The sequence below is a fragment of the Labeo rohita genome, chromosome 18 (genome assembly GCF_022985175.1).
Source record: "Labeo rohita strain BAU-BD-2019 chromosome 18, IGBB_LRoh.1.0, whole genome shotgun sequence".
NCBI classification, from domain to species: domain Eukaryota; kingdom Metazoa; phylum Chordata; class Actinopteri; order Cypriniformes; family Cyprinidae; genus Labeo; species Labeo rohita.
The window spans coordinates 27,844,204-27,862,533 of NC_066886.1; the positions used below are offsets into that span (position 1 = coordinate 27,844,204).

At 36.1% G+C, this 18,330-nt stretch overlaps 1 protein-coding gene across 1 annotated transcript in view; it reads left to right on the forward strand.

Annotated features, from left to right (window-relative positions):
• The window catches only part of clmpb (CXADR like membrane protein b), a 103,035-nt gene extending 85,623 nt beyond the window's left edge, over positions 1-17,412 (forward strand). Inside the window, exons 4-7 of the mRNA XM_051134608.1 lie at positions 641-808; positions 6,191-6,313; positions 12,082-12,223; positions 12,450-17,412. Of these exons, the coding sequence (XP_050990565.1) occupies positions 641-808; positions 6,191-6,313; positions 12,082-12,223; positions 12,450-12,789 (773 nt within the window). The 3' untranslated portion in view covers positions 12,790-17,412. The remainder of the gene's footprint in view (positions 1-640; positions 809-6,190; positions 6,314-12,081; positions 12,224-12,449) is intronic.
• Positions 17,413-18,330: the final 918 nt, after the last annotated feature.

Genomic DNA, 18,330 nt, shown 5'->3' on the forward strand with positions numbered 1-18,330 from the left:
GCCAGTGGGACTGGTCTGAGGTCACTTGGTAGCTGTTGTGAGGAAGTGTGATCTTTGATTTGATTTCTGTGTTGATTCAGATGTGCTGCGTAAGGTCAGAAGGGAGTTCAAAGCAGTCAGCATATAGGACAACAAATCCTGACCCCTGCCTCCCCAAATGTCACAATTCAGATTGATTGGCTCTTTGATATTGATTTCCCTCCAAAAAATGCCAGTGTGCTGTGTTTGCACGCTATTTTAGTTTCATCTGAAATCTCAAAATTCAAACTGTCAAACTATAGATAGATAGATAGATAGATAGATAGATAGATATGTACTTTTTGTTGTCTAGCAAATTTAAATGAACACAATTAATTTGCTTAATTTCATGCTTAAAATGCACCTTTCCTATTTTTTAATAGATGCCTGTGATGTAACCACTAGGTTGTGTAGCCTAGACATCAAAAACCTGGACTTGTAACTAAATAGTAATTCATAAAAGTCCACAAGGGTTGATTCTTGAAGTATCACTGTTATGTCCCAGAGCACAGCATGTAAGCCCATGTGGACTCTTTCTATAGTAAGCTGCTTTAGATACAAACATTAAATGACTAAGTAGTAAACTTAACTTTAACGCACATCCGTGTTTACTCATTCACAGTGAAGCCGTCTAAACCCCGCTGCTGGATGGAGGGCCGACTTCTGGAGGGCAGTGATGTGAAACTGAGCTGTAAGTCTTCAGATGGATCCGACCCTATTCACTACAAGTGGGAGAGAGTGCTGGATAAGGGCAAGAGCGTGGGAAAACTGCCTCCCCTCGCACTCATCGGTGAGTCAAACACCCCAAAGTCTCTTAAGTGAGACTAGAGCTTATCAAACCTTATTTTGGACAGAGGAGGGTTTGTACAGTTACTTGCTGATAAATGTATAAAAAAATCTTGAACGTCTTTTAAAGATCTGATGGCATAAACTTCACACACTTGCAAATGCATCGACTGCTTCTTCCACAGAAGTGCTGATTGTAGCAGGATAAACCTGTGCATTCTGAATCCCAGACGTCGCATGGTGAAAAGACAATGAGATTAGAACTGATCTCAACAGCTCTATTGATATTAGCCTATATGCATTAGGGGTGGGTGGTATTATATCAGTATATGCAGTAGGGATGGGACGATAAATCGTTGCAACATGAATCGAGAAAAGATTCAGCATCCATTCTGAGATTTTCCAAACACGTCACGATTCTTTCTCAAATCGATTTTGTGCTTAGTTTAGGACAGCAGATGGCACTGCTTGCTTTAGAAACAGCCGTGCTCTGCTTGTTTCCAAATCCTTACACACACTTGAACCTTAAATAATCATTCATACAATTCAAAAAGGCTGAAGCGAATTCCAAGGGTGTTCATAATGGGCTGTGTTTACATTAATCTCACGTCATAAAAGCTTTCTGAGCCAAGGTGAAATTACATGACTCAAATCTAAGCTCAGAATCGATTCCAAAGATAGTCACGATGCATTTGGAAGATCTCAGAATCGATCCACAAATCAATTTATCGTTCCATCACTAATATGCAGTACGAGTAAAAACACAATATACTCAGTCAACTGAATAGACTGATTTGCAGTCACACATGCTTTCAAACATATATTGTAGATTCAGTTTTGTTTAAAGGTTTAATTTTTTACAAATATTTTAAAATGGGTCTGAAAAGACTGCATTTATTTTATTTTTAAAAAAATATGGTAAAAACAGTAGTGAAATATTATTACGATTTCAAAGAGCTGTCTTCTACTGTAATATATTTTAAAATGTAATTTATTCCTGCCATTTTCAGCATCATTACTGCAGTCTTCAGTGTCATATAATCCTTCAGAAATCATTCTAATATGATTTGCTGCTACGCAGGAAACATTTCTGATTATTATCAATGTTAGTATTTTGTGGAAACAAAGTATTTGTATATTATATTATATTATATAATTATTATATTATATTATTATCTTCTTTAAATATAACTAAGTAAAAATTAAAAAACTCAAACAATGAGAAAAAAACCACACACACATCTTATGAAAGCAGAGTAATGTATGTGGATTTTTGTTTTTTGTAATTGTGCCTTTGTGCCTTATAATTGTGGCATCTGTAATTGTAATCACGAATAGAAATTTGATTAATTGTGCAGGCCTATATTATATTATATTATATTATATATGCTCAGAATATAGTAAATAATTGCCATCATTATTGTTTTAATATGATTGATACTACTATAGTACTATGATACTATTGTAGTTTATTATATACTATTATAGTTTTTCATTGTAATGTAATGTTTAACTTTTGTTTACTTTATTTGAATTAATTTTGATTTTTTTTTTTTTTTTTTTTTTTTTTTTTTTGTAATATGAGATGTAGTGTGTGTGTGTGTGTGTGTGTGTTTGACATTTGTATTAGTTTATATATACAGTCATGTGAAAAAGTAAGGACACCCTATTGAATTCCATTGTTTTCTGTATCGGGACATAATAAAAAATGATCTGGTCCTTGACAGGTCTTAAAATTTGGAAAATAAATCCTCAGATAAACATGATCACATGACATATCACACTGTGTCATTATTTATTTAACAAAAATAAAGCCAAGATGGAAAATCCATGTGTGACAAAGTTAGGACACCCTATAATTCAACTGCCTGTAGATCCACTTTTAACAGCAATAACTTGAAGCATTCATTTTCTGTGTGACTTTATCAGTCTCTCACATCGTTCTGGAGGAATTTGGACCACTCTTCTTTTCAACGTTGCTCCAGTTTATTGAGGTTTGTGGGCATTTGTTTATGCACAGCTCTCACCACAGTATTTGAGTCAGGATGAGCTCTGGACTTGGGCTATTGCAACACCTTGATTATTTTCTTTTCAGCCATTCTGATGTAGATTTGCTGGTGTGTTTGGGATCATTGTCCTGTTGCATGACCCAATTTTGGCCCAGCTTTAGATGTCAGACAGATGCCCTCACATTTGACTTTAGAATACTTTGATATACAGAGGAGTTTATGGCCAACTCAATGACTGTGAGGTGCCCAGGCCCTCTGGCTACAAAACAAGCCAAAAATGATCAGCCCTCCTCCAGCATGCTTGTCTTTTGGTATGAGGTGTTTGTGCTGATATGCTCTTTAGGTTTTCACCAAACTTGGTGCTGTGCATTATAGCCAAACATCTCTACTTTGGTCTCGGCTGTTCAAAGGACATTATTCTAGAAGACTTGTGTTTTGTTCAGATGCAACTTTGCAGACCTAAACTGTGCTGCAATGTTTTTTTTTTTTTTTTTTTTTTTTTTTTTTAAGATAGAAGAGGCTTTCTTCTGCCAAGCCTTCCAAACATGCCATTTTTGTCCCATATTTTTCTAATGGTATTGTCATAAATTTTATCATTTAACATGTTAACTGAGGCCTGTTTAGTCTGAGGTGTAGTTCTTGGGTTGTCTGCCACTTCTCTGAGCTTTACACGGTCTGATCTTGGGGTGAATTATTTATTTATTGTATTACTCTTTTCACATTGATAGCAACAATTGCTACTCTAAGATGATTGCTGATGTCTTACCTTCTTGGCATCGTGTTAACAGACACCTGAAGGCTCCAGACCAGCAAACTGCCAAAGCTTATGCTTTTATAGAGGTGCTCAGACTTGCTGATGATCAGTTAATCAAAGGTATTTGATTAGCAATGCTTGACTGTTATTTACCCTCTTAATTCCAATGTTAACAGTAAGGGTGTCCTAACTTTGTCACACATGGCTTTTCCATTTTGGCTTTATTTTTGTTCAGTAAATAATGGCACGGTGCAATTTGTCATGTGTTGTTGTTCATCTAAGGATTTATTTTTGAAATTTTAAGACCAGCCAAGGACCAGTTATTTTTTTAAAAAAATGTCCTGATACGGAAAACCATGGAATTCACTAGGGTGTCCTAACTTTTTCACATGACTATATATATATATATATATATATATATACACTTTATTTTCCAAGTTTTATTTAGTACATCAAGGTAAACTGAATGAAACAGAAATTCTGCTGTGGCAAGTAGCTGTTTTTTTAAATCTTTTACTGTCATTTTTGATCAATTTAATGCATCCTTGCTGAATAAAAGTATTCATTTTTAGATGGTTTTCCAGCTAAACTATATTATGAAATAAGCTATTACTGTGATAAACTGGGATATTAGAATTACAGATTTCTGTTACAGCGCCCACATCTAAAATACATAATATAGACCTTTGGTAGGCAAAAAATGACTGAATAATGTCTCAAATACATAATAAAATAAAAAGAAGATGTTCAACGGCCTTTGGCTGTTATTACATTAGAATTCAATCTCACTGGGTTCTGCTTGGAAAAACAAAACAACAAAAGTGCAAGAGCTACACAAATTTGAGTGTAATATTGCTTTGCAGATGGGACAGAGTAATGCACTGATTCAGAACAATTCCTCCTGCTGACACCAGATCATCAGAGCACCATATTGTTTTACAATCTATTTATCCGTACACAGTCAGTGCTGCAGGAGAGACGGGCCGTACCCTCATCCAAACTCAACAATTAACCACCCTCATCAATGACCACCTGCTCAGTCTAATCAGCTTTCTTTGGCCAATAAACAATCCACCGCCCTAGAATTCACTGCAGAGAGTAGATGAGAGAGAGGGATGATGGGACAGGGATGCAGGGATGAAAGAGGAGGCATTAGATCCTGGATGAGTAAATGATCCCGGCGACTCAAATCACTCCGGCTGACAAACGCTTCTCGGCTGAAGACACACGTGAGGTTCTCAGTTCTCAGGACACGAGCGCTTTCTCACAGGCTACAGGGAAAACATTTACTGTTCATTTCATCTGCTGGAGTTCAGCAGAGCTGTGAATCACCTTGACACACACAAACATTAATTCATACACTTCATGGGGCCCGCTCTCACTTGGCTCTCTGATTAAAACACTCTGTTTGATTGAAGCCTGTAAAGTAGTGTAGTAAAGGAAGTAGTAAAATACGGGTAACACTTCTAATGCAGTTTTGTAGGTTCCGAACTGGAGAGTTATCATAATCCTGCATCATCAGCAAAGTGTCCTTGAGCAATGGACACAACACAATATACATGAAAATTAGAAAAAGCTTCAAAATATGACAAAACACTCTGTTGTCTAATTCTCGTTAGGGAAGCAGCTGTGATTTTAACTATTTAAAGTCGTAGTGTAATAGAAGTAGCTTCAGATTGTTTCTTCTGTATTGTGATGTATATCAGGGTAAAACAGCTCAATGAATCTGTTACTAATTAGATGGAGACAGATCTGAAAGTGTTTATTTTATGCTGACTTTAACCTTTTTTCTTTCATAGACTGCTATTTTTTTGGTTTAACTCTTATATGTGCCAAATTAATATTGCCATTAATAGACTTATAATTAAAAACATAACATTTAAGTCAGTGTGTTACAATTGATCAGTTACGTCTTAATGGACATAGTGGACTACAAAAAAAGAGTAAAATCAATTGATAAAATTAAATAATCTCAGTCTTTTTTAAAAAAAATACTAAATAGTATCTACATAGAAAATTCAAAATATATTATATTATATTATATTATATTGGAGAAAGACATTGTTTGTCAATGAGGTAAATAGTTGTCTTCAGTATTATCTTAATATGACTGAGATATTATTATAGTTTTTGTTAATATCATTAGTATGAATTTAGTTTATTAATTTGAATTAGTTTTTGTCTTTATATTTTCTGTTTTATTTTTATTTTAGTTTTAGTATTTTTTTGTAATTGTTATAAATTTGATTTTAGTAATTTGGTTGTGTTTTTTCAACCACTTTATTTCAGTTTTAGGGAGTACATTGTTAAACTAAATACATTTTATTTTTTTTTTTGCTATTTATTTTCTTTCAGGTAAAGTTTATTTTATTTTAAGTAACCAACATTAATGAATTATGTATGTATGTATGTATGTATTTATTGTTTTGTTTTTTTTTTTTTTTTTTGTAGTTTTATTTAAATAATAACCCTGCATATCATCACTCTGGCATATGTGTGACTGAAAGAATGCACAATTACAGTTGGTAAAACATCTACATAATTACAGATCATAGTTGAACGTCAGTTTATGTATGTACATCATAATTGTATGTATTCATGTTTTGATTTTTCCTATTTTCAGATCTGAAGAATCCAGAGATCGTGACCTTGAGGAACTTGACGCAGGACAGCTCCGGGGTCTACAAATGCACTGCCAGCAACGATGTAGGAGAGGAGAACTGTATCATCGAGGTCACCATGCAATGTGAGTTCTGCTCTGAGGTCAGCCTGTGCCCTGGGCTTCAGACGGCTGTAATTAGTGTGGATGTTATGATACTCTGATCTTGGAGCAGTAGGTGGTGGATTTTGGATTGGAGCTACAGCCTCAGTGTGATGGATGGAGGCTGTTTCCACACTGCAGAGGGTTTGCTTTTTTTATGGGTTTCATAAGTATCACACTATTGTTGGCAAGCAGTTTAAATATTGAATAGTTTTATTTTTATTTATTTTACTTTATTATTATTATTATTATTTTTCCATTTATTTAAAATTAATCATAAATAAATATTATTAGTAGTATGAGTATTCTGCCACAGAAAAAAAAAATAAAAAAGGTCATTGCGATTTTTTTTTTTTTTGTCTCAGAATTTGGACTTTCTCGCAGTTACAAGTTTATAGTCTCACAATTACCCAAGTTTATAACTTGTAATTCATATTTTCCCCCCACCACAAAATAAAAAATAATAAAGGTACTTGGAACTTTTTATCGTACAAAATGTCTGAGGAAAAATTTTTCCATGGAAAATGAAAAATGTCATTTTGATTTCTTGTCTCACAATTCAGATTTTCTTGCAGTTGTGTTTATATCTCACAATTTTGTTCTTATATCTTACATTTCTGAGATTATATCTTACAAAAAAGTCAGAAATGTGAGATTAAAACAATGTAGGCTCATTGGAAAAACGTGCCTCTATATACATTTGTGACCCTGGACCACAAAACCAGTCATAAGTAGCACGGGTGAATTTGTAGCAATAGCCTACAATACGTTGTATGGGTCAAACTTATCAATTTGTCTTTTATGCCAGAAAACATGAGGATTTTAAGTAAAGATCATGTTCCATGAAGATACTTTTTGAATTCCCTACCGTAAATATATCAAAACGTAATTTTTGATTAGTAATATGCATAGCTAAGAACTCCATTTGGACAAATTTAAAGGAGATTTTGTCAATATAACAAATCATACATCAATGGAAAACTTATTTATTTATTTATTCAAAAATTGACCCTTATGACTTATGCAGTTTCCAGTTGAAATGAACACACAGTAAAAGTCCAACAAGTTTTATTCCTTTTCACACAAAGTATGATTTACAGGTACAAAAGTATTGATTAATAAAGCCCAATATTCACACCATTACTTGCAGAATAATGTTATGACTTCAAAACAATTTTAACATCCTGTGTGATTTGAAAACGGACAATTTTTGAATGTTGTCGTCACATATACACATTCATATGCATGCGTTTTCAAATTCAGTAGGTTTGTTTGGTAGCTCAGATGATATGGCGTTGCACTTGAGTGACGAAGAGCTCCGGTACAAACCCTGTAAAACTACAGTTTGACAAAACAGCTCAAACCCTCATAAGGAAGTTAAAATGGCACAGCTGCATCAACAAATGTGTTTTTATATCACTTTTGCATTTGTTAACATTATTAGTTATGTTTAGGGTTGGGTTTGGTGTACACTGTAAAAAACAATTTGTTGAGTCAACTTAAAATAATTTGTTACCTGGCTGCCTTAAAATTTTTAGTTCAGTCAACTCAAAAAAAGTTTATTCAACTTGAAATGTTAAATTATAGTAAGTGACAACTTAGATATTTGAGTTAAATCAACTTAAAATTTTAAGGCAGCTGGGTTATTTACCCATCTGTTAAGTTTAGCAAACACAAATATCTAAGTTGTTACTTAGTACAACTTAACATTTCAAGTTGACTAAACTTATTTTAGTTAACTGAACTTAAAATTTTAAGGCAGCGGGGTAACAAATTATTTTAAGCTGACTTAACAAATTGTATTTTTTTATTTTTTACAGTGTAGGGGATATTTCCAACATGATACAGCATTAACCTTTAGCAACACTAAACGTTTGAATTCTGCACAGCCGCAATACGTACCTCTAACAGCAAAATAAAAATGCGTTAATATGGGCCTGTACCAACATAACAAAAACGTGCCACGGTCACATACTGAACGTGTGTTTTAGGTACATAATTACCCTGTTGCAGAAATGTATATAGAGGCACTTATTTTTATGAGTGTGGGATTAAAAAGTTGCTGATTTGTTGTCTTGGATGGGGAAAAAAAATCATTCTCTCTATCTCTCATACACACACACACACACTTTTACTGAGCACTGGGAACTACAGAAAGCCAAAGTGTGGCTATTTGTCATCAGTCTTGCTCAAATAGCTATCCTTCAGTGTTTGTGTGTAATGGTTTCGGAAGAGGCAGAAGAATTTAATGCTCACCAGAGGAAAAGATTGAGAGAGTTATATAAACACTTGACAACTGTCCTGCACTTAGGCCTTGTGCTAGTCTTTCTCAACAAAGGAAATTAAAAGAATTTATGTGAAAGAGCCACTTCGCAGTTGTGGCTGGCGAAGTTTAATTTGGGTCTGCCTAATTCAGTTTTACTCGCAAGATATCTCATGAGAACGCTAATAAAATGTAACTACCATATGGGCTCCCCTGCTAATATGACATTTAAACAATGAGCAAATCAAAAGCTCTTTGTCAAACAAAAATAAATGGCTCTTAATGATGCACTCAGTCAGTTTTATTTATGTCGTGCTGGCCGACATGGTTGTGATCTTGGACTTTTACTGACACTCAGCGGCATGAATTTAGAAGCTCAAGTTCTTGGGTACTGTAAAAATGTGTCGTTAGCAGTCAGGCATTAATAATTTAATAATCAGACAATAACCAATGAGGCGACCTGGAAAAACAAAAAAAAAGGGTAACACTTTGTAATAAGATCCCATAAGTTAATGCCTTAACATTTACTAACAATAAGCAATTTATTTGAACAGGATATGTTAATCTTTGCTAATGTTAACGAATGAAAATGTTACCAAAAATCCTATTATTAGACTTAATATGACTGGGGTTTTCACCTCATGAGTGGAAATGATTTTAAAGTTTTAAATGAGATTATAAATTACTTAATGTAAGTGCTAATAACGTATGTAATATTTCTGACTAATTGTAACGTTTGTTAATACAGCACTCTGTGTTAAACAGATGCTATTTGTTCCTTTCTCAAATAGATATTTTGAGAGACAAGCTGGTGTACAGATGATTCATATCCATGTGCATTTGTGTAAAACAAACACTTACATTTGAATAAGATGAAACATGATTTGTAGACATTTGGTAATATTTGAAATTAGATTTTTTTTTATTATAAAATAATTGCTTATAGAAACTCATTTCATGTTGTAACAAATCAGTTAATGAGTCAAATGCCTCTTTACTTAGCATTAAGCCTTTACCAGGGGAAAATTAATGTTGCACATTTATACTGTATATGTGTACATTTTTAAACACACATTTGTGACCCTGGACCACAAAACCTGTCATAATGGGCTTTTTTTTTTTTAATTATACATCATCTGAAAGCTGATAAATGAGCTTTCCATTGATGTATGGTTTATTAAGATACAACAATATTTGGCCGAGATACAGCTATTTTATAATCTGGAATCTGAGGGTGCAAAAAATCTAAATATTGAGAAAATTGCCTTTAAAGTTGTCCAAATCAAGTTCTTAGCAATGCATATTACTAATCAAAAATTAAGTTTTGATATATTTATGGTAGCAAATTTACTAAATATCTTTATGGAACATGATCTTTTCTTAATATCCTAATGATTTTTGGCATAAAAGAAAAATCAATAATTTTAACCCATACAGTGTATTGTTGGCTATTGCTACAAATATACCTGTGCTACTTAAGACTGTTTTTGTGTGTCCAGGGTCACATTTGTATAAAAAAAAAAAAAAAAAAAAAAAAAAAAAAAAAAACTTCCATTGATTTTGCCTTTTGTCCTTTTTGTATAGAATAGTATGAAAGCTTGTTTCTGCTTTATAAACTCTAAACACAGACTTATAAATTTGTATTATAAAGTCAGAATTGGATAATATAAACTCCCAGTTTTGTAATTCAATAGCAGAAACCAGCCTTGAAAAAAAAAAAAAAAAAAATATATATATATATATATATACAGTCATGTGAAAAAGCAGGACACCCTATTGAATTTTTATTGTTTTCTGTATCAGGACATGATAAAAATTATCTGGTCCTTGGCAGGTCTTAAAATTTTTAGAAAATAAATCCTCAGATAAACATCATCACATGACATATCACACAGTGTCATTATTTATTTAAGAAAAATACAGCCAAGAGGGAAAGGCCATGTGTGACAAAGTAAGGACACACTATGAGTCAATTGCCTGTAGATCCACTTTTAGCAGCAATATCTTGAATCATTCATTTTCTGTGACTTTATTAGTCTCTCACATCGTTCTGGAGGAATTTGGACCACTCTTCTTTTCAACGTTGCTCCAGTTTATTGAGGTTTGTGGGCATTTGCTTATGCACAGCTCTCACCACAGTATTTGAGTCAGGATGAGCTCTGGACTTTGACTGGGCTATTGCAACACCTTGATTCTTTTCTTTTCAGCCATTCTGTTGTAGATTTGCTGGTGTGCTTGGGATCATTGTCCTGTTGCATGACCCAGTTTTGACCCAACTTTAGATGTCAGACAGATGCCCTCGCATTTGACTGTAGAATACTTTGATATACAGAGGAGTTCATGGCCAACTCAATGACTGTGAGGTGCCCAGGTCCTGTGGCTACAAAACAAGCCCAAAATTACTAGCCCTCCTCCAGCATGCTTGTCTTTTGGTATGAGGTGTTTGTGCTGATATGCTCTTTAGGTTTTCACCAAACTTGGCTCTGTGCATTATGGCCAAACATCTCCACTTCGGTCTTGTCTGTTCAAAGGACATTATTCTAGAAGACGTGTTTTGTTCAGATGCAACTTTGCAGACCTAAACTGTGCTGCAGTGTTTTTTTTTTAAGATAGAAGAGGCTTTCTTCTGCTAAGCCTTCCAAACATGCCATTTTTGTCCCATATTTTTCTAATGGTATTGTCATGAACTTTATCATTTAACATGTTAACTGAGGCCTGTAGAGTCTGAGGTGTAGTTCTTGGGTTGTCTGACATTTTTCTGAGCTTTACACGGTCTGATTTTGGGGTGAATTTTCTGGGACGTCCACTTCTGGAAGGAGAGGTGTCTGTTTTAAATGTCTTCCACTTGTGAATAAACTTAAGATTGTTTGGAAATGGCTGTATTACTCTTCTCAGATCGATGGCAGCAACAATTGCTTCTCTGAGATGATTGCTGATGTCTTACCTCCTTAGCATTGTGTTAACACACACCTGAAGGCTCCAGACCAGCAAACTGCCAAATATTATGCTTTTACAGAGGCGCTCAGACTTACTGATGATCAATTAATCAAAGGTATTTGATTAGCAGTGTTTGACTGTTATTTACCCTCCTAACTCCAACGTTAACAGAAAGGGTGTCCTAACTTTGTCACACATGGATTTTCCATTTTTGCCTTTATTTTTTTTTCAGTAAATAATGACACGGTGCAATTTGTCATGTGTTGTTGTTTATGTGAGGTTTCATTTTTGAAATTTTAAGACCAGCCAAGGACCATTTTTTTTTTTTAAAATAATGTCCTGATACGGAAAACCATGGAATTCGATAGGGTGTCCTAACTTTTTCACATGACTGTATATATATATAAGCATTTTCACTTGTCTTCTCAGGTTTTTGCAACCTGCTATTAAAAAAAAAGTATAATTACTGTACATGTATTTTATTTAACTTGTCATCATCTGAAGATGTTATGTGATGTAATGAGGCATGACAGAGATGTCCTGCTGTGTGCAGATGTGCGGGGCATGGGTGTGGTGGCTGGTGCCGTGGTTGGCGTTTTATTCGGCGTTCTGCTCCTCATTCTCATCATCTGGCTGGTCTTCCGCAAGAAGGAAAAGAAGAAATATGAGGAGGAGGAGACACCTAATGAAATCAGGTGACATTTGATTACTGATTTTGTTTTTATAGTCCCACTTTAATATTACCTGCAACAGAGAGATGGTGACTCTGTTAGGCTCTGCAGGTGCTACAGGTTATTTATTTAGTTAGTTAGTTATTTTAATTTATGCAGCTGCTTTAGATCTAGACTGCAGTTCTGATATTGTTGATTTAATCATTGCATGTATCTCTAACCAATGTTTATATTTCCATTACCTTTGTAGAGAGGATGCAGAAGCTCCTAAAGCCAAGTTGGTGAAGCCCAACTCTCTCTCCTCATCTCGTTCTGGCAGTTCCCGCTCCGGTGCTTCCTCCACACAGTCCATGGTGCACAACAGCGCACCCCGAAACCAGCGTCCACGGCCACCCGCTGTTGCCGCCCTCAAGGAGAACGGACAGCCCCACGGCTTCTCCCAGTCTCCTCCGGCCTACACACAGGTCGTGCCTAAAACCCCAGAACCCCCTGCCACCCCAAAATTCAGACCCCCCAATCCTCCAGTGGGCATGGCGATCCCGGCCGGCATCATGGTCCCTGCTCAAAGCAAGGCATTTCAGACAGTGTAGAGAGTAAAGGCAATGTGGCCTGGTGCGGGTCTCTATACAAGACACCCACAGTGACTTTTCCAAAAGTTGCAACTACGATTGGGAAAAAATACACACAAATAAAAAAAAAACTATAAAATAAAAGCATAATTAAAAAAATAATAAAATCAATCATATAAAATCTAAAAAGTTGAATGCATATTTACAAGGGAAAATACACAGTGCTTGCCCCCTTCTGAAGTATTAAAAGAAAACAAGAGAGGAACTGAAGAACAAGAATTTTTTTTTTTTTTATTCTCATTCTTTGGTTCTCTCTCCTTCTTTTGATCTCATGGCACAGTCTGACCTTTTTTTTTCACATTATTTGTTTTGTTTTTCTTTTTGAACTCTTAAAGGCTTTGTGGGCAGTGGGGCGGAAAGATTTCCCCAAGTGCAGTTTATTTATTTATTGCATCAGAGAGGCTAAAGGACCAAGGGCAGGCTGGGTTTATGAAACATGATGGCGGAAGGAAGGACCGGCCGACTCTGAAGAGAAATGAAGGATATTATCCAAGAACCTGTTGTTTCTGTTGAAGGCGAGGGGGCGGCTTTGGGAATACGAACCGTTCATCTCATTCGTAAAGTCCCATTCATTTTTCCCAGAATGCAATGCAAACATTGAGGGTGTCTCAGACATGAGAATCGAAGGCAATCTTATTAATACCCTAACAAACCACTAAGAAAAAGCAACGTGATTGGAAAAGATGGCCCCGATGGACATTTCAGCACATGGATGACGACGTCATTGATGTAGCGGCATAGAGAGACTTTAACGGTTCAGTTATCATATAGCACACTGTGGGGTGAATTCACTGAATGGTTTCACTACCTGAGCACGCTATATTTCACAAAAAAACAGGTTTAACAATATTTAAATGATGTTGTTGTCATTGGTTTTTGAGCAAACCCGTTTTTTTTTTTCTATGTAAATTAGGCTGTTAGTGTATCTTTTTATCAAAAATCACAGCTACTAATGTTTTGCTATTATTGCCCACAGATGCAGACAGTAAAAGAAATGTAGTATTAGAGATTTCATCTATGTTTTCTAGCAGCGGTAATTCATCAAATGATGATTAAGTGATGGAAGAAGAGCATTCTCTCCAGTAACACTTTATTTTGATAGACATTCTACTAACTATAAGTAACTTTGCAACTACATGTTGACTAGCAATTTTAGTAGATTGTGTGCTACCTGCTGACACATTATTTTGATGTTTCCCAATAGACATTCTACTGACTATAAGTAACTTTGCAAGTACATCTCAACTTATTCTATAACACTAACCCTAACAGTCTACTAATACTCTAATGAGAGTTAGTTGATGTAGTTGCAAAGTTATTTAGTAGAACATCTGAAGATGACTATCAAAATAAAGTTAAACTTATCCCAATGTGTCATGCAGTCAAGCGCACTTTAATCACCGTTTCAGGTGCCTAGCATTGCTGTATGTATATTCCCAGTAAAGTACGCCAGATTGCAGTCGTCTGCTGTATCCTTCACAATCTAGTGCTCAGAATGGACCTGCGTAATTGTGGCATGCAAATTGTTGCTGCCATTACCTGATTTGCACAATTCCATTCATAAATTTGGTGTTAAATAACACAACATATGGAAATAGACAATGCCGTCAGCGGTGCAATTGATCCTTAGTGAATTCCCCCTATGTGTCAAGTACTCTCTACACACTGATATGAATTTTTGCAGTTAAATCTGTGTATATACATGAGCGTACTGTATGTCCTTGACAGAAAGTCTGCGGTCTGGCTTCGGATGTCATCCTCACCGTTTCATGGACTTCAGTTTGTATTACATACCAACCGTGGTATATTTGTTACAGCTGTATTTCCAATGATATTGAAACCAAAATCTGTCACGAATACTATGAATGTGTATAAGACAAAGATAGTTTTGGTTTTTATTTATTTTTTCCTTCTTTTCTAGAATACCCAACGGTACTACGTAATAGCATACGAGGCACAAGTAACTTTCGACTATAATCTCACAGTACTGTGGACAAGTAATGAAAGGGAATGCCATAACAGGGACTTATGTACAGAGCGTGTGTGAAATTCGTGCGTGTGATGGTGTGTGCGCATTTGCGGTACTCTCCTTCTAGTTCGTGTATGCACCATGGGACTGTCCCAGGACTCCTAGGACCCTCTAACAACAGGCTGTCTCAAGATGGCTGGCTCTTTGTGCCAGCTGCCCCTCGGCTTCCACCGCCAAGCGCTGTCAAAACCCTCTCCATTAGCTGTGTCTCGAAGCCCCTGGGAAGACCTTGCTTGGTGCATTTGTGAAATTTGAAATGGACAAGTTGCCTGTTTTGTGTGCCTTCACAGTGAATTCTTCCCCTGAGATTGCTTTTGTCCTTGGTTCTTCGCAATGTACCAGACAAAAAAAGGAAGCCATGTGTAAAACAGCCCCCGTCAGCAGAGGGAGAGAGCGCTCTGGCACAAAGAGTCAGTCCAAACGCAGCCCCACGAATAATGTACACTCTGTAGTCATGATGCTGTTTTATATTGTACATACAGATAAATATACGCACACAATATCCTTTAAGTTATCGGTTGAAGATTGGGGTTATAGGCCATAATAAAGATGTAGATGAGGTATTATGCATTTTCAGAGAGTAATAATTGGTCATTGTAGCCCCTGACCCGCTAAGCTCCCTTTAATAAAAAAAGTAAAAGTAAAATCATTTCCTTCTTAATGGCTACTTGTATATCTGCCATTGATGGACCTTAATATTTCAGAGAGGAGAAGCCATAAGATGTGAGGAAGCAAGCATATAACACTCGTTTTGGTCCACGTTCATTTCCACGAGTGTAGGTGCCAACCTCGTTCGTCATTCCTATTGGGTTGCGGTTGAGTCTGTAATGTAGCCGAGTGCTGCCTATGCCAATTCCAATTCTTCCGCCTTCTTGTTACCTTCCCCAGAAATTGTGTTTGATACACACCGATACACTTCTTCCCAAGTGTACACACACACTTCTTCCCAAGTGTACACAGCCTAACACGACCTCATAAATAGAGGCACACTCGAGACGTGCTCTCCAGAGCCACATTCTCCACGAGGCGGTGTAGGCGATGTTGCTGGCTGAACTGTTGTCAGTAAGTGTGATGGATGGGCTGTCATGCAGAGTGGGGAGTGAATGATGGGAAATGTAAGGAGAACACAAGGTCCAAACCCTACAGAGGTTCTCAAATACCTTTACCATACCTTACCCCCAAGCAGAGACGAAACCCATCTGATTGGGCCTTCACAATATGGTCGTTTTTAGTAGCCAGTTACTCTCCTTGTGTTAAAATATTGACTCTGTTCCAAAACCTAGTGAGCTGCCTTACTGTCTACTGCCTATATAGATAGCTGGCTCAAAGGTTAGCATCCTAATAGAGTGTGACTGCCCGTTTATGGTGCTTTTCCCCTCATGGTGTGGCTTGGTACGGCTCGCTTTGAGTTGTGGGGTTCTAGTACTAAAAAAGAAACCTAGTACCCGTTTTTTTTTTTGTCAGTACCACCTTGGTTGAGGCTCCAACGAGCCATACAATATTAAAATGTGATGTGTAAACAGTGCAGCTCACTGATTGGTCAGAGAGAATCGTCACTACCAGCATTGGATTTGTGACACGAGACACCAAACCTACAAGATTTAAATAGTCAGCAACAGCCACCGCATGATTTGATTTTTTTTTAAATAAACTTGCTTTAAATGACCGTTGGGCGCAACTTGAAAAAAGAAACGGCTGTATCGTGGTCAGTAGATGAGTTGGCTGTGCAACTATAAAGATCAGTCTATAATCCCACCCACTTTGAAGTGGTTCTAATCCACAGTAGAATAGCAAACTGGGCCAAAGTAAAGCAAGCCAAGCCGAGTCATATCACACAGTGGAAAAGTGCCAATACTTTCAGCGGCCTTGGTTCCTCAAGTATTTTTCCCATAGAGATTTTTAAAGTCTTCATTTAACCATTATAAGCCATGAACAACATCAACCAGTTACAAGGTGAATCACAACGTTATAAACTTCAATTTGAAGCAAAATGATATTTAAAAATCGGACAATAAGACAAAGGTAAAGCAAGCCAGGTACAGGACAACTTTAATGAGGGAATTACAATCCCATGAAGTCTTAAGTAGCATGGGTATATTTGTTTTATTGTTTTCTTTTATGACAAAAATCATTAGGATATTAAATAAAGATCATGTTCCATGAAGATATTTTGTAAATTTCCTACTGTAAATGTATCAAAACGTAATTTTTGATTAGTAATATGCATTGCTAAGAACTTCATTTGGACAACTTAAAAGGTGATTTTCTCAATATTTAGATTTTTTTGCACCCTCAGATTCCAGATTTTCAAATAGTTGTATCTCTGCCAAATATTGTCCTATCCTAATAAACCATACATCAGTGGAAAAATATATATTTAGACAATCTATTTTGTGTTTCATGGGACTCGCCAGGAGCTAAAGAGTTCTTTTGGTGCAATATGCTTAATGCGATTCTCTGACTGATGAAGCAGATTCCTGCTTTCTTAGCAGAATCATGGGTAACGATTTTTTCTGCTCTTAAATGTAATCATTTTAAAATAAAATTTGAAATAATGCAAGCCAGTGTCTTCAACAAAAGCATATACCATTGATTATCAACCTCTTAGCTCTCAGTAGATCGGTAGTGTCTGTAACTGTGAAATTTTTACCTCTGGAAGCCAAATGTTGCACTCTATTAAAATAAAAACTCACAAGATTGATGTGAAAGAGTCTACAGAGGACGAAAGTCTTTTAGAGTGTTTTGATTTCAGTAGAGCTTGGACTCGTATATGTATACGGGAATTCGTATATGTTTTACGAGGTGGCTAATTCTTTCAAATTTGCACGACTTGTACAAATTTATAAGATTTGTTAAAATCGTATGTATTTTTTGAGGTGGGAAAATAGTGGGAATTCGTATGAAGGACCACTCATAACCGCTCCCCTAAACCTACCCCTCACAGAAATCGTACAAAACCGTATGAGTGAGGTCGTACAAATTAGACACCTCATAAGATGCTCTTTGAATGGAATTTTTTTCTGGTTGAAATGCATCAGGAGATTTCAATTTAAATGCTTAATGCTGCCTACATAGGCAGCTCTGTAGGTTTTGGAACAGAGTCATTGTTATATGTTTATTTTGGTCCCATTTTCTTTTGAGGACATTACTGCACCTAACTAGCCAAGATCGGCCCACTTTATTAAAAGGAAAGCTGATTGAAAGCTTGCCTTCCAGCAGTTTTGTTCTTACATTCAGGCACTTAAGATGATTTTTATTCCTTTACGAGCCCTCCCCAGTGTCTCCCAGCAAGAAGAACCGGTCTATTTCCTCAGACAATTAATCTTTAGTGGCTTTTATTTCAACGCTGTTAAAGAGCCAGCATGGTGTTTAGAAACCATCAGTGTATGTACACTCCTCCATAGAGCCGCCAATGCATTCTGAGTGATGCTCACGTTGCATGAGGACATTCAGTTTTGAATGGGAGCTCAATA